The sequence below is a fragment of the Callorhinchus milii genome, unplaced genomic scaffold (genome assembly GCF_018977255.1).
Source record: "Callorhinchus milii isolate IMCB2004 unplaced genomic scaffold, IMCB_Cmil_1.0 Scaffold1, whole genome shotgun sequence".
NCBI classification, from domain to species: domain Eukaryota; kingdom Metazoa; phylum Chordata; class Chondrichthyes; order Chimaeriformes; family Callorhinchidae; genus Callorhinchus; species Callorhinchus milii.
Window position 1 is genome coordinate 22,761,625 of NW_024704742.1, and position 26,964 is coordinate 22,788,588.

Consider the following 26,964-nt stretch of genomic DNA (forward strand, 5'->3'; position numbering starts at 1 on the left):
AGGGAGTGAGCGGCTGGCAGATTTCTCTTTCCTTCAGTCAACTGGATGTGCTTTTGACTGCAGGCTGTTGTAGCTGAGATTGCACACAGAATGTCTGGGTGAGTGGGTTGCTGGTAGTAAAGCTCCCAGTCCCTGTCTATGTGCTGCACTTCTTCCAGCTGAGAGAAGGCAATATTTTTGGTTTAAAAGCAAAACAACAATACTGAAACAATGTTCCTGTGGTTCTTTGTTTCCCCCATTTTCTATATGTTTGGACATTTGTACCTCTTCGGCTCTCTACGCAAGACACGGTGAATAGTTGAGATAACTTTAGTTTACCTTATATAGCAGCATTAAAGCAAAACCATTAAATCAGGCTGATTGCAGTTTGAGTAGAATATTACTAGGTCTGGGCCCTGAAAGTTCTCACGATCTCAACTTAAGATGTGGCTCTAAGGTGACGGGCATGACAAGGGAATGTCATAAGCGAGTCAACTGTCTGTCATTGCCTTGGTAATCCAGTTCCTGAACCAGGCGGATCTGCAGTACTCCAGGGTCCAGATCAGCTCGTCTGGCTTGACCGCAGGACGCGGAGGGGCAAACCAATCACTGGCAGCAGGGCTTCATCCCGTTCAGCTACAGTTAACCCTGCAAGTCAAAGCCCTAGAGGATAGGTTGGACTTAGCTGGATAAGCCTTGGAAGGCTTGCCAGACATTGCTCTCAATGGCAAGTTATCGGGGTTGAGCTAGTTAAATTCCAGCAGTACCTCAAATAAACACTCTGGGAACCCCAAGATTTGACTCTCGTCAACCAGCTCCTCATGCTCTCTGGAATTAGGTGTGTCCCTCCATGGTGATAGTGTGCATTCCATTCAAGACACATAGATGTCCATGCCATGCATATAGGTGACAGACAGGTGAATATTCAACCTGGTTGGATACTCTTAGCATAGTGGTAGGTTTCCACGTGGATCAGACGCCCGGCTTTCTAATCCAAATTTACCTGCTCTTTCCCCATTCCCTCCAATAGTCTTTCTGTGCTTGTCCAATTATTTTCTTAAAATGCTCCAATGACTCTGCTATAACAGACAATTCATTCCATACGCTAACAATCCTCTGGGAGAAGGTGTTCTTCTGAAACTTTAATCACAATATTAAAACCAAGAACATGCTTCATTTGGGGCTGATTCAAACTCTAATGAGCCTCTTGTTGGCATTACTAGTGTAACAGTGTCAAGGACGATATAACTTCACCAGTTCTTTCTGTGTGATCAGAGATAATTGCCCCCTTGTCTGAAGCAAAAGAATTTCCTGGAGTGTTTTGTTAACTTATTTAATGGACACTTATGAAGAAAATCACTGTCAAAGTAGTTTGAAGTGACCTTAAGTAAATAACGGGCTAAGTGTGAATTTTCGAGACAGATGAAGGTGTCTGCACCAGGGTACAACTTCAAGGTAGTATTCAGATGAAGCAAAATCTGAGGAACAGCTTGTAACATTGGAATCTAGCTTTAAATCTTTATAAGACCGAACCAAAGGTTGAGTGACAAAGCGACAACAAGCAGCAGGAAGCAGAATATCTTAAGACAATATATTTTAAATTGGGATCAGGAAATAGTCACAAGACTATAATAATAATAATCCTTGCATTTGATATAGCGCTTTTCACGTCGGGAGGACGTCCCAAAGCGCTTCAGAGGGAACTGTAAAGTGAATTGACTGTATATTTTTGTGGGCAAACTCGGCAGCCAATTGCGCACAGCAATGTCCCACAAACAGTCGTAGATTGAAAATTACCAATTTATTATTGTTTTGGGTTTTTTGGAGGGATTATTATTAGGCTCTGTGTGGAGTAAGGAAACTTGCCCAAGGTTTCGCCCTGACCTGCCTGGAATTGAACTCGGGTCTCTCGCTTGCAAAGCGAGTGCTCTAACCACTGAGCTCCAGGACTCTATCTGAAGGCAGGAGGTTGGCCTTCAGCTACCAGAATAGGACTTGTTGCTTCTTACAGCCTCAACATGAATCAGATGGGAGGAATGTGTGCTGACTCCAGTTAGGGCTTCAAAATGCTCCAACCTGATTTTAAGAAAGTGAAACTTCACTCTTGTTGAGAAAGCTTTGATTTATTTGGCCTTCCACCGGGTGTTATAGTTGAGATTTGAACTTGTGCATTTTCTATTCCAATTTTTCGCAGCTTCATTTTAGCCTTGGTGGTGGGACGTCCGTTTCTACTTCTGGGCAGGACAGATTTATTCGGATGCTATTTCTGGTGTGGAAGGTCTTTATTCACTCCGACCGAGTGCACGCAAAAATGACTCATTGATGAGAATCTTTGAAAACACGCAAGGGGAAGAGAGCAAACTTTTACCGCCTTAGGAAATCGGTAATTAAAGCAATTTCCATATACTGTACCACTGATCTGTACTATGCTTGAATAATCACAGAGGACCTTACAGAGGAGTTCGTAGAGCCGTGGATAGATCCTTAGTTAATTCCTGTCACTGGACACTACACTGTATATTCCTGGTACAAGTTATTTACAGACCATTCTTGTGATTTTGTTACTTCATTGTGAAATGTATTTTTTCCTCCATTGTTGGGCCTACACTCAATTAGGAGAATGAAGGCTATCATGAGCTGTTTGCTAAACTGATAAATCTATAGGAACATATTAAATGAAGTATCCCATTCAGCCTGAACAGTCTGATCCCGCATTAAGTCATTGCAACTCTTTTTAATTCAATTTTACTGCCTATTCCCCACCCACCCATCCATATTTTTGGATTGTCAGTTGAGTCTATGAGCCTCTGAGGCAGTCTGTTCCATATTCTTCCCATTATAATCATTTGCTAGTGTCAGTGATTGTTTCTGTGTAGACCCGAATATATGCATAACATACGAAAGGGATATTTTACAGAGATGGTACAACGTGGCATCACTGTGTGGTATAACATGGTTATCCATGGTTAACACAAGGCCAACACTTCCCCAAACTTCTACAGTTGAGGAGTCATTTAAGAAACATTCATCGCATCTGTCTAGATTAGGTTTGAACCATTTTATGTGCTATTTTTAAATGTGTATTTTATGCCTCCGCCAATCATTCTGGAATTTTGGCCTGACATTACTTTGACACAATCATTAGATCACACATACAGAAATGGAAAGCCACCAGTGCTTTTAAGCTCACAACATTTTTCCAGTGAGAATTACTGATAGAGACAGTCATGGAATACACAGACATATAAATTTTACCCCAAGTACTGAATGTGGAGCCTTGCCACCTCCATTACAATATTGAGTGGTGGCAACATAATACTATTTGGGAAGGAAGGAAAGCCAAGGAGAATTCATGCTGGAGAAAATCTATCATGTGCACATTCAAAAAAAGACTGGACACATGATTGAGGGAAAATAATGTTGAAGGATACAAGGAAAAGGCTGGATATGGGATTCAGGATAGGATCTAGGATGGGCACTCGTGGAGTATAAACACCAGCAGGACTGGATGGGCTAAATGGCCTATTTCTGAGCTATACCTTCTATGAATTTTCTATAAAAATAAAATAATAATAGGATCAAATTCCATCATTCAAAAAAATAGTCATAATTATATCCAAATCAACATTCGAGACAAAAATGTTAAAGAAAAGTAATGCATTTTGTAGTGTTTGAATGTTGAAATATTCCAAAACCTTTACAGTGATAATGTCAAACTTGGACACTGTTTTTGAAGGCAAACACAGCAGCTAATTTGTCCACAGCAAAATCCCACAAACAGCCATGAGGTGAATGACCAATTTATCTACTGGATTTCTTGACCTGAATACCAGGAGAATCTCTTTTCATAGTGTCACAATATCTTAATACCCATTTGAATAGCAGGCAGTTAGGTTACTAATCATAATAATCATCCTTGTAATTTGATATAATGCCTTACTACGTCCAATGCGACAGCTAGTTTGCACACCGCACTGTCCAACAAACAACCATAAAGTAAATGACCAATTTTATCTGGGGATTGTTAGCCAGGACACCGGGAGAAATTCCCTTCTCTTTTTTCCCTGCCATGGGATCTTTAACAGGCAGACTAGAATGAACCTTGGTTTAACGTCTTATACATAGGATGACACCTCTGACAATGGGCTGGATTGTCAACTTAGGCTGTGAGTTCAAAGTTCTGATGTAGGTTGAACCCATAAACTTCTGACTTCAGGGGCTACCAACTGAGCCAGGCTGGTACCCCAAATATATCCCAAACTTGATCTCGGTTTAACGTCTTATGCGAAGAATGGCACCTCTGACAAAGCAGCGGTACCCAGCACTGTGCTGGAGTGTTATCTAGACGATGAATTCAAGTGTTATAGTGGGGCTTGAACCCACAACCTTTTGACCCAGAGGTGAGAGTCCTACCATCTTGAGTGAAGCTGACACCTAAACTTGCACTGTGCTTGTGAGTCCAGTCGCTACAAGTCAGCATTAACCATTCTGGCTTTTACTCTAAACCTATAAATAGAAAAATACCCTGTTCAACTAGGAACGAGTAAGCAAGTTACTGTGAGTATCAGTGAGAAATCCAATAAAACTAAAACGCCCCTCACACAGGGCAGCGTCCCAGCGAGCTTGAGTTTCAAGTTGAATTGCCTGTTGTATGTATGCTTCCTATAGAGACATCAGAGATCCCTAGTAGTGCCTTTGAGGTCAAATCTTGGTTCTAATCTTACTCAGTGTTACATAAAATAATCCCTGCTTGCTACAGCTGCTCGTGGTATGTATTTAATACAAACACAGAGACACTCGCTTGGTATCCTCAAAGGAACCTTTTCTTCAGTAGGTAACATTTCCCACATTTACTCTTATGCATATTGTACCCCCAAAGAACACAGAACGTAGTTACACCATACATTTGCAAGCTAGTTAAATGTGGCTTCAATTCCCCCCAGCTTCTCAAAATAACTTCATTTTTCTGAAAGCATTTATTGAATGCTAAACTCCTGGTAAAACTATGAAAGGAAAGTTCACAGGCTTCACAGTGGCTTACCAAACCTTGAATCAAAATAGAAATGAGATAAGGGTTTCTATTCAACCCAATCACAACCTTCAACTGAATGAGCTAACTTGTCACTCTGCATTTCATTTTGTGAAGTCTGATATACCAATCAAGTAGAGAAAAATAGAATGGTAAAGGGAGAGAAATAAAAATAGGTGGAGTCCTGTAACATAGTGGTTAGCGCACTTGCCTCGTGAGCGAGAGGACCTGGGTTTGATTCCTGGGCTGGGTGAAACCTTAGGCAAGTTTCCTTACTCCACACGCCCCTGTTTGCCTAGCAGTAAGTAGGAACTTGTTTCTTGTCAATTGGTGGATCACTTTCCAGGGGTGATAGTCCCTTAAAAAAAAATTTTTTTTAAATAATTTGGTGACTCAATCCACAACTGTTTGTGGGACACTGCTGTGCGCAATTGGCTGCCACACATTATCCACAAAATATGTACAGTTAAATCACTTTACAGTATATTCTGTGAAGTGCTTTGAGACGTCTCAAAGACATTATAAGGCGCTGTATCAAATGCAAGGATTATTATATTTTTCCTTTTCAAAACCAATGGGGTCTAAAGCACAACATTCCTAACCCTGAGATCACAATTTGCCAGGGAGCTTTGCTTTCGGGCTAGTGCTTGGACAAAAAAATGCTGTAAAAGTCCAACAGAAGGCAAAGTGACAGCCACAAACTGACTTTTGCTTTGCTGATGTTATCTTTGTCTTAGGTTTGTTAGTAAATCATGGCGTTTTCGGTGCAAAGTGGAATTAGCTCAATTAACACAGAGACTTGTGATCTCTGAATGCCGTATTTTAGACCCTAATGTCACTACTGAAACCTGTCAAGTGAGAATAATCCAGATTCTGTACCATTTCCCCACACTACACTAAAGCTGACCTAAATTCTGTTCACTTGCTCTGTACTGCTCGCTTTCTGACACAACGTGCTTTGGCGTCTGATACACACTAGAGTATGCTGAGCTAGGAGTGTACAGGGCGCGATTCTCCCTGCCCTTGTTCTAGTGTGTTTATGAGAATATTCAAAGGGAATGGTCAATTAATTCTGTACAAATACAACTGTGTCCAATAACACGTATGAAAAGTGATTATGAAAGATGTCTAATATAATGCTAGCGAACATTTAATTACAAGCATGGAACAAAATGTTTATCATGGTCAAGGAAGAACGTGTGTTAGAGAGCAAGCGTTAGACTACAGTTTTATAACCAATGGGTATACAGCTTTAAGACAGAGCTAAGACAGCTCGGCTCAGTGATTACACTGTCCAGAGAGCCACCATGTTATAGAGCAGACAAAACAAAAAGCAATTTAGATCCTTAGGTTTCACAGGGCAGATCACAGTGTGAACCCATGACAATCACTGAATACATTGATCTTTATTGTAGTGAACCTGTCAGGGGAATAACAACTACATGCCAGTGGTGTGACAGACCAAGATTATACGGAGCCTGAAAAAAAATCCTTGTCCCATAATCATGTTTACAAAGCACATTGAGCACAATCTCATTCAAAATATAGCGCAATAGGCAAGGGCGATGGATATGCAGTTTCCTGCTAATTCCAGTGGTGCTAAGGTCTATGGAAGCCACAGGTTGCTTTGTGGATACAGATGACATGACATTTTAGGCTGGATATATACAGCTGGACTTACTCTTGGATTGGGCAATGTAGATGGAAGAATTTAAAATAAAAGTAATTATTAATTGTTTCATACCTTTTTCCACTTTCTTGTAAATGATAATTAATACAGATTTTTTTTAACCTCTTTCACACAAAATACAAACCGTGTTTGCAAAAATAGTGAAAATGGTTACCAACACCTAAAGATGAATTTCTAGCCCCAAATTTTAATTCCTTATTATTAGCAAAAAAAAATTGCTTTTTTGCTTCTTCAGCTTTTGAGACTGCCAAACCTTCAAGCCCCTCCCATTCTGGAATATCTGCCAGGAGCGCTCAATAGACAAACAATCTCCAGTTAAATCTAATTATTTCATTTACAATAAAAATCTGTAATTGATAGATTACAGATCTGCTCTCCCAAGGACCAGAACAGTTTGATTCAGGATTGCTGCCACGGTGGCATCAACAGATATCCCCTTGTCACTTCTAGGGCATCTCAGCACACAGTAATGATAATCATTTGGTATAGATCCTTTTATGTCAGGACAACATCTCACAGTGTTTTACAGAATATACCACAAAGTGTAGTTACTATGCATTTGAAGGCAAATGTGGCAGCCTATTTACATATCGCGATGTCCGACAAACAGCCATGAATTTTATCTGGTGGATTGTTGACCAGGACACCAGGAGAAACTCCCTCTCTTTTCAAACAGCGGCAATATTATAATAATAATAATCCTTGCATTTGATATAGTGCTTTTCACGTCGGGAGGACGTCCCAAAGCGCTTCACAGAACACACTGTAAAGTGAATTGACTGTATATTTTTTGTGGGCGAACGCGGCAGCCAATTGCGCACAGCAATGTCCCACAAACGGTCGTAGATTGAAAATGACCAATTTATTATTGTTTTTGGTTTTGGAGGGATTATTATTAGGCTCTGTGTGGAGTAAGGAAACTTGCCCAAGGTTTCGCCCTGACCTGCCTGGAATTGAACTCAGGTCTCTCGCTTGCAAAGCGAGTGCTCTAACCACTGAGCTACAGGACTTATTATTATTATTATTATTTCCAGGACTGTGTGAACTAGTAACTTTCACACAAAACTAGAATATAAAGTATCACAAACGTGCTACAACAAAACAGTACCAAGTACTTGAGCGTACACACACACACACACAGAAATTGAACTGAACTGAGCATGTTTCAATTTTGTCCATCAGAGAGCAAACCTGCTGCGGAACAAGACGGTTCAGTCTCATTTCACCTGAAATCCTTCGAGTTTACTTGCTGCCACATTGACTAAGTACCAGTATTGAGGCATACTTGGGAATGAAGGATTTTAGTGACAATTTACAAACTGGCAATAACAAATCAAATTACATTGAAAAAAAACTTACTCATCGAATATCAGGTCTGGTGCAAAGTAAAGCATTGTGCCATTCGTGTGTTTGAACGATCTCCAGCTAAGGCCAAACGACATCAAAGACATCCAAGAGTAACGGAGAAGAACCATTTGGTCATCAAGGGCCAGATTTCGGAAACCTATAAAATACAAAGTCACAATCATAAAAATGTCAATTTCAAACAATGTACGGCGATTAGTAAAACAATTTCTTAATAAGGAAACTGAGTGAGTGAAGATTCCCTCCACTAACTGGAAGTATACACAAGGTACCCAAAGAGACAGTGTGATGTGATACCTTATAATAGAATCCTGATAGAAATTGCTGCATATTAGACCCCATTACTGGCATTTCCTTACATTTTTGTTCAGTGTTTTTTTTACATTATTCCTATTATAGCTCATGGTACTGAGAAGACAGCTGAGGAAATTTGAAGATAAATGGTCACATTGTGTGAAGTCAAAAAACCTGGGTTATTTCTGGAAAGTTGCTGCAAACAGAAAGTTGACATTTCATGACATTGGAATCAGCAGTTATAACATTGTTGATGAATTAGCTGACAACTAATTAAAGGTCCAATTGCATAGCACCTAAATTTGGTATAAGTGGCTTGAATAAAAGGTCATTGTATCTTTGCCTACATAAAAGTCAAGATGGCAATAGGATCCAGGCTCGTGTAGCGACACTGAATTGGTTTGCAAAATGCCAACACATTTTGTGTGCTATTTGCTCGCCTTTACGAAAAATTTAACCAACTGTGTCATAAGCCAAATATTTATACGCCCTTGTAAGGTCATGTCCCTCACAATTCTCCATCCAGACAGAGGGAAGGTTTTAAAGAGTACTACTGTTGATGTTACTCTATTTACAAAAGTTGTTTCTTCTGAATGATGATGAATGATGTCTGCCTTTATCGTTGCTGTGTTGCTACACTGAGATACCAGGGCTTTAATGAATAACTGGAAGGTATAAGAACAGAGCGGTTCTGTCTGGGATCTTCAGATAAAAAAGGTACATAACCCTTTCAGCACAAGTTCAGTTCTTTAGCAAATAAAGTTTCGCACAGATAGAAAGTACAGCAGAAATTATATCTATTAAGAATAGGCAGAAAGTGAGGAATTTCAGAATTAAAAGTACTGTTGCCACAGTCAAGGTAGATGTTTACTGTGGGATCTGTAACCTTACAAAATTCAGGAAATGTATAATGTGCCACAGTCTATTCTTATCATTCTCAGTCAAAATAGCAATTACAGCTTCTACCTCGTGGGTACGGGAAGAAATCATTGTGTGACATGATTCGGGAAAATAATGAGACAGTGAAAGCTCCGAGGGAACTACAAACCTGTTAAACAGGCTAGGAATGGTAAACTTGTGATCAATATTCTAATTGATACATGAGAGAGAATTGATGATCAGTACTCTAAATGATACATTAGAGAGAATCAGTTAGCTTAAAATGTATTCCTCAAGAATAGATGCAAATGGTCAAATTTTGGTTTCTGACATGGCAAACTACAGTCCTTAGAAGGTTGTCTGGAAGCCCTGGAGAGGTCATGATGAAATGGGTTACAAGTAGGGTAGGGGATTGGTCATTGTATTGTTGAGGACGTTAGCTATGCCCTGAATAGCATTGTATATACCTCTCTTACCGGAATTCTGCCCTCATATCTATACTGCAGTAGTGAGGAATGGATGCAGGCTGTAGCACTTGAAATCCCTTTTCTTTAACATTCGGTCAATACAGAAGATCAAATAAAGCCACCAGAAGAATGCCGAACAAGGAACATTCATTTTGTAAAGCCGTCTTGATTCAAATTGGTCATTGAATCTATTTCAGCAATCCATTCTTCACATTTTAATAGATCATCTTAAATATTGCTCAAGAATCGATTGATGCACAGCAGTGCACATTTACAGGATGAAGCTGCAATTTTATCAAAACTTCAACTTCAAATATTGACACCGTCAGACGCAAAACGAGAGAAACAATCATCTCCCCTTAAAGTAAAAGAAAGCTTTTCTTTGAAGGAGTTTCAAGGTGAGAGTAAAGAGTTAATCTAGAGCTGAACATGGAATAATGCGATACAAAAGTGAAGTAAATCAAAGTTAAGCATATTCTTTTTAAGAGAAACTAGCATCTGGACAGTATTGCTTCCAACCCCTCCACTTTCATTACTGTGGTACAAATAGAAACAGAAAATAGTAGATCATAAATGGCCTTGCAGCTCAGCTCACAATTACACTGTGATCTGAGCCAACAGCTGCCACATTAACAAGGACACTGTGAAGCCTGAGAGGTAACATGACAATGGAAGATGGGGGAAGAAGAGTTGATGGTGCAATGAGCCAAATGAGATCTGAGTGTAATCAAATAGCTACTAACAGCAAATGGCAAAGCAATGGATTGTTCAATCCAATGCAATTCCAGTGTTACATAGAAACAGCAGTAGGTCATTCAGCCCCTCAAACCTGTTCTGCCATTCTATAAGATCATCGCTGATCTGTACCTCAAGTCCAATTACCCACCCTTGCCACGTATCCCTTAATACTCTGACCTAACAAATATCCCAGATATGTGTGCTCCCAGATCTGATGTGATTCAAACGTACAATCTATAATCTTAATACAAGGCTTTGTCCTGTTCACTGTTCGAAATGGCAGCTGAGTTGATCAGCACGAAGATTGTTCTTCCAAATCACTCAAGCTCCGTTACCAGTCACAAAACTCTGCAGTGAATCCTGTGAAACCCTTTGAGACGTCATCCCGACCTGACAGGCATGATACGATGTTGAGAATAAAAAGGTCCCCCTGCACTTAGCTTGCTTGAATCCCCAATCAATGGAAAATGGTCAACAAAGCACTGGTTTTCAAATCTGACCACTGGTCTGCACCCAAGCTCCCCTTTGTTGGTATCTTGAAAGAACACCAAGTATGAGGCTGGGCTGCAATCAGGGCCAAATGGAGTGGTATCAAGTAGGAAGTTGCTGTCAGATTGGCATTCCATCTAGCTGTAAAAGGTCTAGGATTCATTGGCTCAGATCAAGCAGATCATATTTAGTGGTGCATTGCACCCAGCCAACATAACTAAACACTAGTTTCCTAAGAGATTGTTGCACCACAAGCCAAACAGCAAAAAATGATTCGGCAGATGACAAGAACGGGCCACCAAATGCACACTCTTCCATCATTAGCACGCCCAATTAGAAATGGTCCTGTCATCAGCTTCTTTGAGCTACAAGTGTGAGATAGACTCGATGTGACATGATTCTCAGACACACTACAATGATACAACATTGGGCAAAAGCCATTCTCTTGAGAGTGACAGGCATATCATACGTCTCAGTAGATAAGGCAGTTATAGAGCACTGCATCTGCTGAAAGTTAATCTGGAATCCGAGGTCAAATGACAAAGTTCCATCAAAATGCAACAACATAATCAACTTAATCAAGGTCAGGAATAAAAATGATCCCGCAAAAAGCTCCTGGCATTCATGGCATAGAATCTCAGATTGTAAAGAGCTGTTCCTGGCTAATCAACCCATGAAATAACAACAACAAGATTACATTTGTATAGCGCCTTTCACGAGAGGACGTCCCAAATAATACCATGGGATCTTCACAAATGTTACCCAGCCACCATCGGTAGCTAAGCTTTCCGACAAGATGAGCTGCCCTCAATCCCTCAGCCTTGCCCCCTCCTTCTCCATCTCCAGATTGTGCCTGAAGATCTCCCTCTTGGACCGTGCTTATAGTCACCCACCCGCCCCATTCGGCGTCAGGCTCAGCCACTGTCAAGTGCTCTAAGATGCTGCCCCGTGTGAGGATCCCTGTATAAATGCAAGTTGTTGTTGTACTTTTTGGTACTCCCTCAAAAATCCCTTTGTATTGCACTCCCTTCGAACCGTTTCTAAAATCCTACCACACTATAAGTGCAACTTATTGTTGCTGGGAATTCTCTTCAACTACAAATATTGTCTTAGTAATTATTGCCCGTGGTTGCAAAAGAGTGGGAATGCTCAAGAAATCTTGGTCCTATTTTTCATCATTGTTAACTGGTAAACTCCTCAGTTATGGGATACTAGTCTATCTGTCATGTCAGGAAAAGTAATCGAATATCTTGCCCCATGACTCACAACATCCTGTAGGGCAGTCACTGCATACCAGACAATCTTCTACAATACAGACACGATATAGTTGACTCTCAGTCTGGTACAGAGATGAAAGTCTGTTTCGAGGGCTTATATATTATGCGGAGACCTGATGATAGCTGGAGCAGACCAGAAGAGATAAAAGGTTCAAGTATAGAATTGATTCAGGGTTGGCAGAGCGAACCCTCTGGGCTAAAGTAACGTGCTGTTTTACCCTTAGTGCAGGGTGGTGCTTAGTGCATCCGGCTACCCTCTCCCTCTCTTTCATCTGGCCCATTAGCTCCCTCCATAATCCGTAAATGTTACGTTACGTTTCTGGAAGGGAAACACAAAAATATTGTTTACGTGGCCCGTGGACGTTTCTCAAATAGGGCATCGGCCCTCAGCAGCCAAAAGGTTGGACCACCCTGCCTTGTGTTTCTCTGCTCCCATTTGTAACAAGGATCACGTTTCTGAGATGTTGACCTTTGTTATCAATAGCTACACCCATTGTTGTTCTCGCTTAAGTATGCCAACCGTCTCTCTAAAAACCCACTGACAACCTTTTTACAAAGCAATTTAAACACTCTGGCAAAACATTGCTCGTCTCCCAAGCTTCTCTCCTTGATTATCAGCTCTGTGCTTTTGGATGTGATCCAACCGAAGAATTCCTAACATGGTGGATTTTGTCCTCAAGGACATTCAGATGGATATTACTGTGTTGACGATACCACAACAGGAGCAAATAAAGCACCAGTGCAATTCGATCAGTAAAAAATAACATAAACTCAAAAGATACACAGAAAATATATGGAAAACGCCCACCAGCAAGACACGGACATGATTCGAGTTGGGTTTCCGAGAGCTCCTACCTGGAAGTACTTTTGCCCATTTCACTATTCGAATCATCTGTTTCTCTGCCAGCCTGTTCAAACTGGACAGCAGATGTGTAGTGTTGTCTGGCACACTGCTGTCGTAGCACGCATAAACCACTTCGGGTTCAATCACTTGTAGAACGGTAGTCACTGAGTGGTTGATATGCATTGGCAGGAGTGAGTAATGAGGGATGGCTGCAGTACTGGCCGTGGGTTCTGGCAAAGGAGCCGTGAAAGTGATGCCTTCCTTGGGGCTGTGTGGTGGCTGCTGATCTTCGTGCACTCCCTTCACCTTTCCCAGTTTCTTGGATTTTCGTGCTAGGGCAGAAAAGGGGAACACAAATCAATTCTCGCCACCTTGTAGGGATGCTAGGCCTGACAGTTCCCGTGCTTGCTAGTTTTGGTGGGAGAAGCAGGATAAACAGAGATGAATGTCAGGAGACAGCAACAAAGGACAAAACAGAGTGTTTTGCATTCCTAATACACAGAAACCATCCCGTTAAATTCATTTGAAAAGGGAGGAACAATTCAATTTGCCTTGTTACTACTTTGTTAATTTAAAAAGAATTACATTAAGGAGCAACCTTTACAGCACTGCGAAGACATATTTAAAGATAAATATTTATTATTAGGTTGGACCTGGTGTTAATGAGTTTAAACAAAGAGAAGATTTCCAAGGAGCAACAAAGCAGTGACACAACTGAATAGCTCAGAGGAAAATGTTGTCTGAGAGAAATGGGTACAACGGCCATTGGCAGGTATACTCCAATGGAGAGGGCGCCCAGGGCATTCAGAGGGCATAATGGGCTCAGGAATTGCAATAGATGATACTGATCCACTAACATACAGAAGCAATCATTCAACTCCGCTATCTATGCTCTCCTGTTCAGGTGTCAGGATCTACCTGGCACCGACATGATCCATTTTGCCCACCAGTTTCCAGGGCATCACTGCACTTAAGAGCACTTAAGAGCCAGACTATGAACTCATGCACCTCTGGAGCCAACAGCACCAGATTGGCCAGATATTCATTATAAAATGGATTTCATCTGCTCTCTACAATAACATTCATCATTTAGGAACATAAGAACAGCATGAGGCCATTCAGCCCTTTGAGCATGTTCAGCCATTTAATTAGATCACAGCTGATCTGTACCTCAACTAATCCTTTCAATTCCAACTTCCCACTTTCTCCCCATATCCCTTAATACCCTGACCTCCCACAAATCTAGCAACCTCACTTTTGAAGGTGTGGATGGATCCAGCAAAGTCTGTTGGACTCTAAAGAACAAATGAACTTCTCTGTGTAAGTTTCACAAAGCTAGCTGGGTGAATGAAGGCAGGGCCCAGTGCCCACAAAATATTATCTACCAATTAAGGATTTTTCTCTGAAATAATGTGGAAATGTCTGCACCAAAAAAGTGACAGAATTTGGGATCTATTTTAATTCAAGACATCTTGCATTTTTCCTCAAATTCAGTCAAATTTAATTTGTTTCTTTGCTGGAGAAATGAACGAAAGATGGACCCTCTGGTTCCTCCACCTGAAGTTCTTTGAAAGGCTTATTGACTGAAAGGTTAAATTTTACGTCTACTTGAAACTTAAGGGGACTCAATTAAAAAACACAGTGCTGCCACATGTCGCTGGATGAACTCAGAAAATCTCCTGTTCTCTACTACAGACAGATATGTTGTATCCCATGTGGCTGAAACATCAAGGAAGAAACACAAGTTGAGCACCAGTGTAGATACGCTTGTTTACTTAGTAACACATAGGACTACAACACAAAGTGCAAATGAATGGTCTACTGCAAGTCTCAGGGTGGGAAGTAGATTAAAAGTCTCAAAATGAAAGAGGCGGTAAATAAATTCCCACTCAAACACAGAATGGCTGCAAAGTAAAGGCAGGATATTGATTACTTATATGTTGTTATCAATAACAACAACAACCTGTGTTTATATAGCGCCCTTCACGCGGGATAGCATTGCATAGTGACGGAGTCCGACACCGAGCCAGGGGAAGAGGTGACCGTAAGCACGATCAAAAAGTAAGGTCTTTAGAAGGGATTTGAAAGTGGGGAGGGAGGGAGCAAGGCGGAGGGATTGAGGGAGAGAGCTCCAGACTGGTGTGATGGGGGTACAGAGTTCTGTGCGGTTGAGTATCCGGGCAGCGGAGTTTTGAATTAATTGACTTCTGTGTATGGTGGATCTGAGGAGACCAGCGAGGAGGGCAATGGAATAGTCCAGCTGGGAAGTGACGAGGTGTGGATGAGGGTTTTGGCTGTGCAAGTCATAAGGTACGGACGGAGGCTTGCAATGTGACAGGCATGGAAAAAAGCGGTCCTGGTCAGGGAACAGAAATGGGGTAGAAAGGAAAGCTGGGGATCGAACCTGATCCCTAAGTTGTGCACAGGTTTGGTAAGTTTGAGGGAGAGCCTAGCATTTAAAGGAAGTATTTAGAGAGCAATAATGCGATGGACATCATCAATACTGGGAAATCATGGTGCAAACTGGGTCTTGTACTCCATGGTATCACCAGGAATTTAATATATTAAAAAGTGTCACTTGATGTACGGACTCCAGGAGCATGCCTTGCTAAAGGATCTTAAATTAGGTTTTCCATTATGCTTCCAATTTTTGTAACACACCGTGAGCTGTCAGGTTGGTATTCATATGTATAGAAATATAGATTCTGCAGGCACTGAAGCAACTAATCACACTCAGAAAATATACTGTTTGCGCTAACCAAATATGAGTAATCTCTGGAGTGAGCAGTCAAGAAGATATTTTGCTGATCTTTCCTCATGTGATTAAATATATCTGGCAGGATCTACAATACATTAGAGTTGATGTGTCTGTGAATGGAGTGGGTTTCTTTGGTCAAAATATTTTCTCTTTCAAATGCTTTCTTATATTCTCATGCTCTTTGCTGTACTTTTTAAGTTTGGAGAAGGAATTGATTAGGGGTTTGAAGAGAAACATAATACAATCCGCGGAAAGAGCAGAGAATTGGGAATAGAGTGAACAGTTCCAGGGAGAGGCTTGATGGGCCAAAAAGTCTTTTCTCTACTGCAATTTCTATGAATCTATTTTGATGAATGAAAAGCATAAAAGTGCAAACTCCAAAACCCAAGCACACAAAGCCAAGCAGTGGAAATGTTGAAGTCAATTGTTGGTAAATTTAATGCTGATTTACTTTCACTTTACGTTCAGTGAAATTAACGCTAGTTAGCAAATTTCAAAAGCGGTTCAAAATTGCAGTACATTTTGATATCCATAGACTAAAAATATCAGTTGAATCAATTACTGTGAGGCAAATCACATTGAATTTAGTCACATTGCATGTTTCAAATAATTCTATGGAATGTTTCATTTTTATTTGAACCAGGCATTAATCTAAAAGGACAAACCCAACTCAATACAATTGAAGTTTTCTTTTTAAATACTTGTGATAATTGGGCAGCCAAAATAAGTCTGCATATCATTCTGTTGTTTTGCGCTGATACTGAGCCTTTTTGCACTGCATTACAGTAGAATGTTTATCTAAAATTGGTAGGTTTCTGCATGCAACGACAATCCATTACACTTTACAATAAAATGCTGTGAAGTTTTGAGAGATGTTCTGACAAAGTACTCAGATGTTAGATCAAGTGCAAATCATTATTATTATTATTGATAATAATGATTAATAACAATAAATTGTATACCTTAAATCCGGAAGTACCATATTTGTATAAAATACATATTTATATGTTCTGTGTTTCAACTGTCAGAAATAAGTTCACAGAAATTGACACTTACACCCAGAAGGAACGTCAGACAATATGTTGAAGGGTTGTTGTTTACATATAAATGGGAACTGAAAGGCTGCCATGGAGATGAAAGGCTAAATAGAAGTTGAAGTGACAAAAACAGGCACTTGTATTTTGACAACTAGAAAAGAATGACAGGTAAATTGAAGTTACCTTTTAAGCAGAACACAATGCTACAAATCAGTGTAGCCTTTTGCCTACAAAACACACAGTCAACACACTTTACAGTAAATCCTGTAATCATGTGAAGGTCCTTGGGATTTCCTCTTTCCGAGTTTAAGATATGCAATTTATTATTATCATTATTATTAATCATTATTTTTACTAATAATAATAATATTAGCGAAAGTAATGATTAATAATAATTAATTGCACTTGATGTGCACTTGTTCATATTGCAAAGAACTTCACAGGATTTTATTGTAAAGTGTAGTGATTCTACTTTTGACTATTGTGTAGCTCAAATAATGTCACTGTAGCATTTAGAGCTTCACAAAATACTGGCGTATGCCCAGCCACAGAAAGGACAACTACTTTGCACAGTGTGGTACTCTACACCTACACTGGTTTCACCTCAGTTACAGGAAAACGTGAACCACCCACTAAATGCCTAGGGAGGACTAAGGAGCTACGAATGAAATAACCTGCAGTAAACTGCAGCAGAGCTGCTGGTTTTGGTGCACTAGTTTAGTCATCTGTGCACAACCCAATTACATAATGTTATTGGGGTGTCTTCCTGATCCATCACTGTTAAGCATTGTATTACATGGCATTTTATAGACTTCGGAGGGTTCATGTCTTGCAGTAGGTGTTTGGATTGTGCTTCTTGCCAAAAAGCTGTCTACAAAGTATCTAATTACCTGCAATTTTGGAGTCTCCCCCCTCTCCCCTTTAATTGTATATCAATTTTCACTGAAACATAATCGAAATGCTCAAAAATATTGACACCCAGCTGTACCTCTCTGCCTCCACCCTTGACTCCAAGACCACTGCTGTCCTGACTGAATGTCTGTCAGACATCAAGTCCTGGATAATAACTAACTTTCTTCAGTTGAAGACCGAGGCTCTCTGATTGGCTCACGTCAGCGCCTCCTCACCTCAGGCGCTGACAGCATCCCCATCCATAGTTGCATACAACTCCTTGCTTGTCGGTCTCCCCAACTCTTCCCCCCATAGGCTGCAGATCATCCAGAACTCTGCAGCCTGTGTCCTCTCCCGCACTAGGCTCTGCAGTCCTATCACCTCATCCTTACCCAACTCCATTGGCTTCCCATCACACAGATGGGAAGTTCAAGATCCTGGTACTCACCTTCAAAGCCCTCCATGGTCTTGCTCCCCCCTACCTCTGTGACCTCCTAACCCCCTACCATCCTGCTCGCTCCCTCCGCTCAGCGGGCTCCAGCCAGCTTTACGTCCCCCGCCTCGCTCGCCCCACTATTGGCGGGTTGGCCTTCCGCCACTCTGCCCCCACCCTCTGGAACTCCATCCTGCAGTCCCTCCGCCTCGCCCCCTCCCTTGCCACCTTCAAGACCCATCTCAAGACCCTCCTCTTCAACTGTGCTTTTGATCTCCCTGCTTCCCCCCCGACCTCCACTCTACCTGACGCCAACCCCCAGCTCGGCTCTGTAACTCTGTCTATCCAGCGCCTTGGGACGTCCTCCCGATGTGAAAGGCGCTATACAAATATAATTTTGTTGTTGTTGTTGAGTCGGCATTTTGTTCTGCAATGGTTGAGAAAGCACTGGCATAATTTCACTGAGGGTTTGCACATGAGTATCGATATGGTAAAAAGAGTCATTGTATTAACAGGAAAACATACAGATGCTGTCAAGTTATTTTTGTAAGGGTAGAATGGAACAAGATTTTAGATAATACCACTTTCATTGTGGGAGTGTGGGCTAACCAATGTTGTTGACTGTGCCACCCAATCTAAACATCTTCAGATAGGGCAATAAAATGGTTTATTAATAGTGCAGTACTATAAACTGCTGGATGAAACAGTCTGACTAAATACACATTATGGTTATACACTGCTATTTTAAGAAGGATGGTGAACCTGATGACGCAAAAGGAAATGATTTGATAAAGTGAAAACATATGCCTCAAAGTGAATGGCTCAACATTGTAAACTGGTGGATCACAATATGTCACCCAACCAGGAAAGCACCAGCAGTTCCCCTTCCGCCTCAGTTTAGTCAAAGAGGAAAACTTCACGTTACCTCCCAAGTTCATCCCTGCTTTGAGACACTTCCGTAGTCGGCATGCTGGGCAGTTTTTTCTGCGAATCTTGTCAATAATGCAATCATTCCTTCCAGCGCACAAGTAGTTTTGTTGGCCTGTGTTTTTCAAAAAAAAAGAATTGAACAAGTTAACAAAAGTTAAAGCCGCAGAGTGAAATAAGTTATCCGTATACAGTAGTAAATGTCAATTAAGTGCTGAAAACATTTTGATGATTCTCCACTAGTTTGCTCCATTTGCTTATTGGATTTATAGGCCCTGGAACTCATCCACATTCATGCAGAAAATATACAGAAGTTCCCATAAACTGCAACTAAATAGAAACACACTCTGAATACTTTATGGGACATTTGTTAATTAACACAAGGAATGAGATAAAAAACAGTGCATATTTCTTCCTAATACTTACATAGCACCAGCGTTCTTTAGTCAAGACTGACTTGAACGGTGTTCCTGCCCCAGAGGTGCTCCTCCAGGTCAGCTAGAGGTTTGTCGGTGTGAAAAAAACATAGGAAACCGACTTTATATACAGTCGTGGGATTCTTGCTGGAGGCTTGTGAAATGTGGTTTAATTCCATATAAGGAGTTTTAATTTGGGGTATAGGAATCCTCAAGTCCAAATTCTTTATTTAGGATTCCAATGATATACGAATAACCTACACCATTTTCCTGTGTGTTTTCCATTGGTCAGTCATCAATTTTTCCTTATAGTTTTTATGATTGCTGCTCACTTACGAGTCATTGAGATGATCTGAAGAGTTGGCCCACATGAAGGAGTTACAATATGAGTGACTGCATCACATCTGGATACTCTCATCTAACATCTCACAGAATTTGATCTCCCAATTCCTAGTCATAACAGTTCTCAAATTCAAAAGTACAGAGATAATAATAATATAATAATCCTTGCATTTGATATAGCGCTTTTCATGTCGGGAGGACGTCCCAAAGCGCTTCACAAAACACACTGTAAAGTGAATTGACTGTATATTTGTGGGCGAACGCGGCAGCCAATTGCGCACAGCAATGTCCCACAAACAGTCGTAGATTGAAAATGACCAATTTATTATTGTTTTTGGTTTTGGAGGGATTATTATTAGGCTCTGTGTGGAGTAAGGAAACTTGCCCAAGGTTTCGCCCTGACCTGCCTGGAATTGAACCCAGGTCTCTCACTTGCAAAGCGAGTGCTCTAACCACTGAGCTACAGGACTCCACAAAGAGATTGTATGCAATACTGCATCAAAGGGGAAAAAATGACATAATGCAAATTCTTTTTAGTGTACAGAATCTCTTGGAAAACTGATAGAATTTTAAATGTTCATTGCGATGCATGCAGATACCATAGCTGTACGATCAGTCCTAAATAACAACAACAAATTATATTTGTACAGCGTCTTTCGTGTCGGGAGGACGTCCCAAGACAACAGACGGGGATTTTGACCCGAGCAGGGGGTTGGGATCAGGAGGGGCGGAGGGCCGGGAGGGTAGTGGTAGGAGGGTGACTGAAGGGGCGATCAAAGAGGAGGGTCTTGAGACAGGCCTTGAAGGAGGCAAGCGAGGGAGCCAGATGAAGGGAATGTGGGATGGAGTTCCAAAGGATGGAGGCAGAGAGGCTGAAAGCCCAACTGCCGATGGTGGGGTGGGCCGGGCGGGGGACGTAGAGCAGGCTGGAGCCTGCTGAGTGGAGGGAGTGGACAGGTCGATATGGAGTTATAAGGTCACAGAGGTATGAAAGAGCAAGACTGTGCTCAAATAACCTTCACATTTCCTGTGATATATTGGTTGAAAATAACCTCCATATGTATTCTCAGTATTTATATAATATATATTTATGTATTACTTTTGCCCAACAGAAATGCATCTGATTTTCTGATATGAGAAACAGAGAAAAGACAGTTTTGACTTCTTGCGGCAAAACTTATCTCCATGGGGAAAAGTCAGTAAGTCTGACTCAGTTGGTAACATTCGGTTGAAAATCCACACTGGGGTTTTGAGCTTGCAGTGTAGACTGACAGTGCTGTGCTTGGGGAAGCACTACATTGCTGAAGGTGCTGTTCTTCAGAAGAGGCATTAACCTGACGTCTTGTTTGCCTACAAATACACAGTCTCCATACTTTAAAGCAATTCTCTGTAAAATACTTTGGCTTAGTAAATATGCTACATCAAAGGCAAGGATTATTACTATTAGTGGTCAGTGCCACGGTGAGTGTAGTGTCATGAACTGGTGCTGGCAGTCGCTGGGATAATCCTCAATAAACAATCGTCGAGAAACTGAGTGAAAGGATTTGTACTTTAATGAGTGATTTTTGTACCATAAACTCAAATCTTGCAAATATCCCTGAATGTTCAGCGCCTTGGACGTCCTCCCGACATGAAAGGCGCTTTACCAATGTAATTTTATATTGTATTTTGTATTGTCTCAGTTTTAAAATTATTGGTACATGAATTTATTTGGAACACCAGTACTTTCTAAATAATGATGGTCATACAAATAAGTATAGGGTTCCAACTGCAAGACAGCTTTGAAAATGTTTGTAAGAAAGTGACCAGACATACAAGAGGCACACAAAATGATAAATATTCATTTTGGCTTCCATTTGAAGGAAAATTATTAAAAATATCCATTTTACAAACGCTTGCTATACGTATCATTTCCCTGGAAAGAGATTTTTGGCTGCCAACCAAGAATACCATTGACATTTCAGCACAAAAGGTCATTCTGCCCATTAAGCTTAACATGATGTTGGCTCATTCACTAACTACTCAAATTTAAATTCCCTGCTATTTGCCCATACCCTGTTAATATTCTTCCTCTTCAAATGTTATGGTTTCTGTTTCAAATGCCATTTGTGGCAAGGCATTTCTGGGTAGAAATTGCACCTGGGTCGAGATTTACTCTATTTATGTAGCATTTTAGAGCATACAGAATTTGGCAATGCCTCAACCTTGAAGTGGATTTCTGTCATTAAAAGAACTTCTAGAAGACCAGCTTCAAAATTAATACTGCATTTAATAATTTGTCAAATTCTGGATACTCTGAAATCCTGCATCAACAGAATGAATCTATACTCGCATGGAATTTCTCCCATTCATGTTCCAATAATACTCCATGAAAAAGTTTCTTTGAACCTCCCTTTTAGCTCTCCCAATGTCAATTCTGAGATGATGCCCCTTGTTACTCATTTATCAAACTATGGGAATCATAATTAATATTATTAATGTAATTAATATAATCATATCAATATAGGGATACTAGCCCCATTAAAAAATAAAAAATAAATAAATAAGCAAGCAAACAAACAGACAAATAAATAATAATTTGGTCATTCAATCCACAACTGTTTATGGTATAATACTGTGCGAAATTGGCTGCCACGTTTCGCCCACAAAATATACAGTCAATTCACTTTACAATATATTCTGTGAAGTACTTTGGGACATTTTGAAGATGTTATAAGGTGCTATATCAAATGCAAGGATTATTATAATTCAGTATTTATCCTCTAAAAACCTTTCTGAATTTTGAAGACCTTCATTAGTTCCCCTCTAAACCTTCTCTGTTCCAGTGAGAATTTTTTTAATGAGATTTTATCAAAATTTTAGACTTTGCCAGGTTTCACAGTATCATCTGTAGAGTCCTGTAGCTTAGTGGTTAGAGCACTCGCCTGGCAAGCAAGACACCTGGGTTCAATTCCAGGCAGGGTGAAATCTTGGGTAAGTTTCCTTACTCCACACGCCTAATAATAATCCCTCCAAAACAAAACAATAATAAATTGGTCCTGTTCAATCCACAACTGTTTGTGGGACATTGCTGTGTGCTGCGTTTCGCCCACAAATACACGGTCAATTCACTTTACAGTATATTCTGTGAAGCGCTTTGAGACATCTATAAGATGTGAAAAGCGCTGTATCAAATGCAAGGATTATTATTATTAAATGTAACATACCTTTCTATAAAACTCAGATTCTGAATTGCCTTTTTATGACCCTTTCCGCCTGCACTCCTATCTTTAAAGATCAGTGTATTTTACACTTCGACATCAATAAAGAAGGGCCATATTAATCAGGTTATTATAGATCAATGTATTTTGCACTCCGCCCTCAATAAAAAAGGCCTGTATTATTCAGTACTCTGTTCATTTTTCCAAAGCACGTGACTTCTCACCATTAAGCTGCATCTGGCAGCTGTTTGCCATTTTGTTAAGCAACGAGCATGCCTCTGTTTCTCCTACACCAAGTGTCTATATTGCTTCTCTCCTTTTAGAATTCTGCCATTGCTCCATTGCTTCCAAACATTATCTGCTCCACATCTGGATTAAACCCACATTTTGCGGTCAATTGCCTCACTCACAAACATGAAAAATATTCATTGTTGAAAATAACTCCTTGTTGACCATGATGATTTTCTCACATCCAGCGGTGGAGACATTTCAGGCAAGTGCACAATCTCATCAGCATCAATTCAGGAAATTTGTTAAAGTGCCTTTGCGCATGGACAGCTTTTTCTGTTGTGAAAGTGTTTGAATATATATTGTATGAAGCTGAAGCGTTCTGTCTGATTGCTTCAATGAAAAGAAACCAGAGGAAATAAAGATAGCCGATATCTAACAACAACAACAAAATTACATTTATAGAGCGCCTTTCACGCCGGGAGGACGTCCAAAGGCGCTGGACAGTCAGGGGTCAGGAACCGAGCATGGGGGAGGGTTGAGGGAAGACAGAGAGGTGCGAGGGCGACTGAAGGCACGATCGAAGAGGAGGATCTTGAGACCGGCCTTGAAGGAGGCAAGGGAGGAAGCGAGGTGAAGGGACCGTGGGATGGAGTTCCAGAATGTGGGGACAGAGAGGCTGAAAGCCTGGCTAACGATGGTAGGGCGGGTCAGGCGAGAGACATGGAGTAGGCCAGAGCCCGCTGAACAGAGGGAGCGGGTAGCTTGGTAGGGAGTCAGCAGGTCAGAGAGATAGGAGGGAGCAAGGCCATGGATGGCCTTAAACGTGAGGATGAAGATCTTGAATTCGATCCTCTGGGGGATGGGGAGCCAGTGGAGTCGGGTGAGGGTGGGAGTGATGGGGTCACGGAGCCTGGTGCGTGAGAATACACAGTATAGTGATCTAACAGTGTGCGATGAATTGTTTTATAGCAATAATCTATTTGGCTCACTTTTTTGGCTTTACCCCTTTTCTCTGCTCCTCTCCTGAACGGATGGGACATTACGCATTCTGTAGTACTGTTTAATTGATATCAGAAGATATACAGTCACTCCATTCAAGTGGCCAGCTTCCATATGTGAGCCTAGGCATTGAGTTTTGGTGTTTATCCCGCAATTCCTCTGCCTCACCTGCAGTTCGTCTCATGCTGTCATCTTCACCTTGCATTCACAAACATCGGGGTAACTGAATAGTGATCTGGAGCAAGAGCACTGGTTGACATTTCTCCTCCTAAAGCCAAATTAGTGGCTCCAAGAATATGCATTCTGAGATAATGGAACTCAACGCAGTCTATCAAACCTTTGACTTTTCTGGTATGCAAGACTCAAAAATGCCTCAGACAGTTTACTTGCACTGCAAAATCGGGGAATCCCCTTTAGAGAGAAAGAACTTGCAGTTTAAATGGTCTTATCACTGAAATGCCCCCTCCTTTCCCCCTTGCTGTAATGAAGAGTCAGCCTGGAACATGAGTTTGAATCCTAATGTGTTTTGAGAACTATTGGTTACGGCTCCAAAGAAGGATGAAGAACACATCTACAAATTCATACCTCCATATGTTTTCTAAACCAGATGAAAGTCAAGCAGTTGCTATGGGAAAAGAGTTATTTTCTCTGCGAAGCTAAAGAGAGATTCCCAGTGAGAACAAGAAAAAAATACTGTGTCATATCATGTACAATCGTCTCACAGGGTTACAAACAGTGGGTTTGTAGTGATTGTCACTGTGAAGGTAAATACTGTGCTAGCAACAAACAGCAATGAGATGAATATTACCCATTTTTGGATGGAGTATATAATTTTTTTGCTCAATTTCTTGTCTCAAAACCTTTCTCTCTGACTGTGCCTTCGGTGAACCTCTTACCTCCACCCTCCCTGCCCTCCACCCCTCCTGATCCCAAACCCCAGCTCAGGTGCACATCCTTGACTTCCCAGCACTTTGGGACGTCCTCCCAACATGAAGCACTATCTAAGTGTGATATGTTGTTCTTTCCAAAGTAGATCTGTGGGATCTTTAACATCCACCAGGTCAGCCACATGGAACCTTTGTTTTGAAGGACAGATTCCCAGTGGTGTAGGTTGAGATAGAGACATTACTGCACATCTACCATCCGTAACATCTGTTTTTCACCTATTTGATGTCTCCGTGAAATTATTTGCACAAGCTGGGAAAAAACGTAACAAATGTCCTGATATGATAATTTTCACATGGAGCTCAGTATAAAAGGAACAAATATTGATGTTCATGGGGAGTGGGTGTTATTGATTCCCTTTTGTTTGCAATGTTTGCACCTGGAGCTGGACTGCGGTACATCTGTATTGTAGCTAATTGTCAGTGAACTGCGAGTGATGAACGTCAATCGTCTCATTAGTAAGTGAGAATGTTTATATCTCACCAGAAGGTAAACTAGTCAATGAAAGACAGCAAAGCAATGTGCCAGGATAGAAATACCAAGGTCACAGATATTCTATAGGGGAGATTTGGTTCACTACCAAAGGGAAGATGCTGGTTCTGCAGTAGACAGGAGACTTACTATCCCAATAACCTCCTGGAGAACAAAGCCAAGTGACTGGGTATATCAGGCACAGTTAGAAAGTCCAATGTGTCAGGTGAACATGAAATAGTTCTGCAATGGCCGTCTCAAGAATGAATCTGAACCCAAGTAATTGCCCCTTATTTCCACATGGCAGAGTTGAGGTATTTTTTTTGCTGCCTAGGATCCTCAAAAGCAAGCCTCACTGGATATGAAACCATCCATCTGAAATATCATCTAAACAGGTGCCGCAAAACCAAAAAATATTGTTTAATAGCTTACCTACTCCTTCTAAAAAGGAGAAATCTACAGGGGATAATAATAATAATCCTTGCATTTGATATAACGCTTTTTACATCTTCTAAACATCTCAAAGGGCTTCACAGAATAGACTGTAAAGTGAATTGACAGTATATTTGTTGGTGGAGTCCTGTAGCTCAGTGGTTAGAGCACTCGCTTTGCAAGCAAGAGACCTGAGTTCAATTCCAGGCAGGGCGAAACCTTGGGCAAGTTTCCTTACTCCACACAGAGCATAATAATAATCCCTCCAAAACCAAAAACAATAATAAATTGGTCATTTTCAATCTTCGACCGGTTGTGGAACATTGCTGTGCGCAATTGGCTGCCGCGTTCGCCCACAAATATACAGTCAATTCACTTTACAGTGTGTTCTGTGAAGCGCTTTGGGATGTCCTCCCGACGTGAAAAACGCTATTTCAAATGCAAGGATTATTATTATAAATGCGGCAACCAATTGCGCACAGCAGTGTCCCACAAACAATCGTGGATTGAAATGACCAATTTATTATTGTTTTTTTTTGAGGGATTATCATCAGGTATGTGGAGTAAGGGAACTTACCCAAGGTTTCACCCTGCCGGGAATCGAACCCAGGTCTCTCGCTTGCAAAGTGATGAGGAAAAAGCAGATGAAAAGGACTGAAAAGATTGCTCTCTAAAAGGACCAGCAAAGACATGATGGGCCAAATGGCATTCTTTTGTCCTGCAAATTACTATTGTCTCCCCACGCACCCCCCTTAATATGAATGCAGATGCAATATTCCCAGAGTTAAGTTGACTTTCATCAATAAAATATCTATTAGGTTTTCAGGGGAT

At 40.9% G+C, this 26,964-nt stretch overlaps 1 protein-coding gene across 1 annotated transcript in view; it reads right to left on the minus strand.

Moving 5' to 3' along the window:
* The window catches only part of nr3c2 (nuclear receptor subfamily 3, group C, member 2), a 156,829-nt gene that overhangs the window by 12,649 nt on the left and 117,216 nt on the right, over nt 1–26,964 (minus strand). Inside the window, exons 4-6 of the mRNA XM_007904029.2 lie at nt 19,096–19,212; nt 13,063–13,383; nt 8,058–8,202 (exon numbers count right to left, since the gene is read on the minus strand). Of these exons, the coding sequence (XP_007902220.1) occupies nt 8,058–8,202; nt 13,063–13,383; nt 19,096–19,212 (583 nt within the window). The remainder of the gene's footprint in view (nt 1–8,057; nt 8,203–13,062; nt 13,384–19,095; nt 19,213–26,964) is intronic.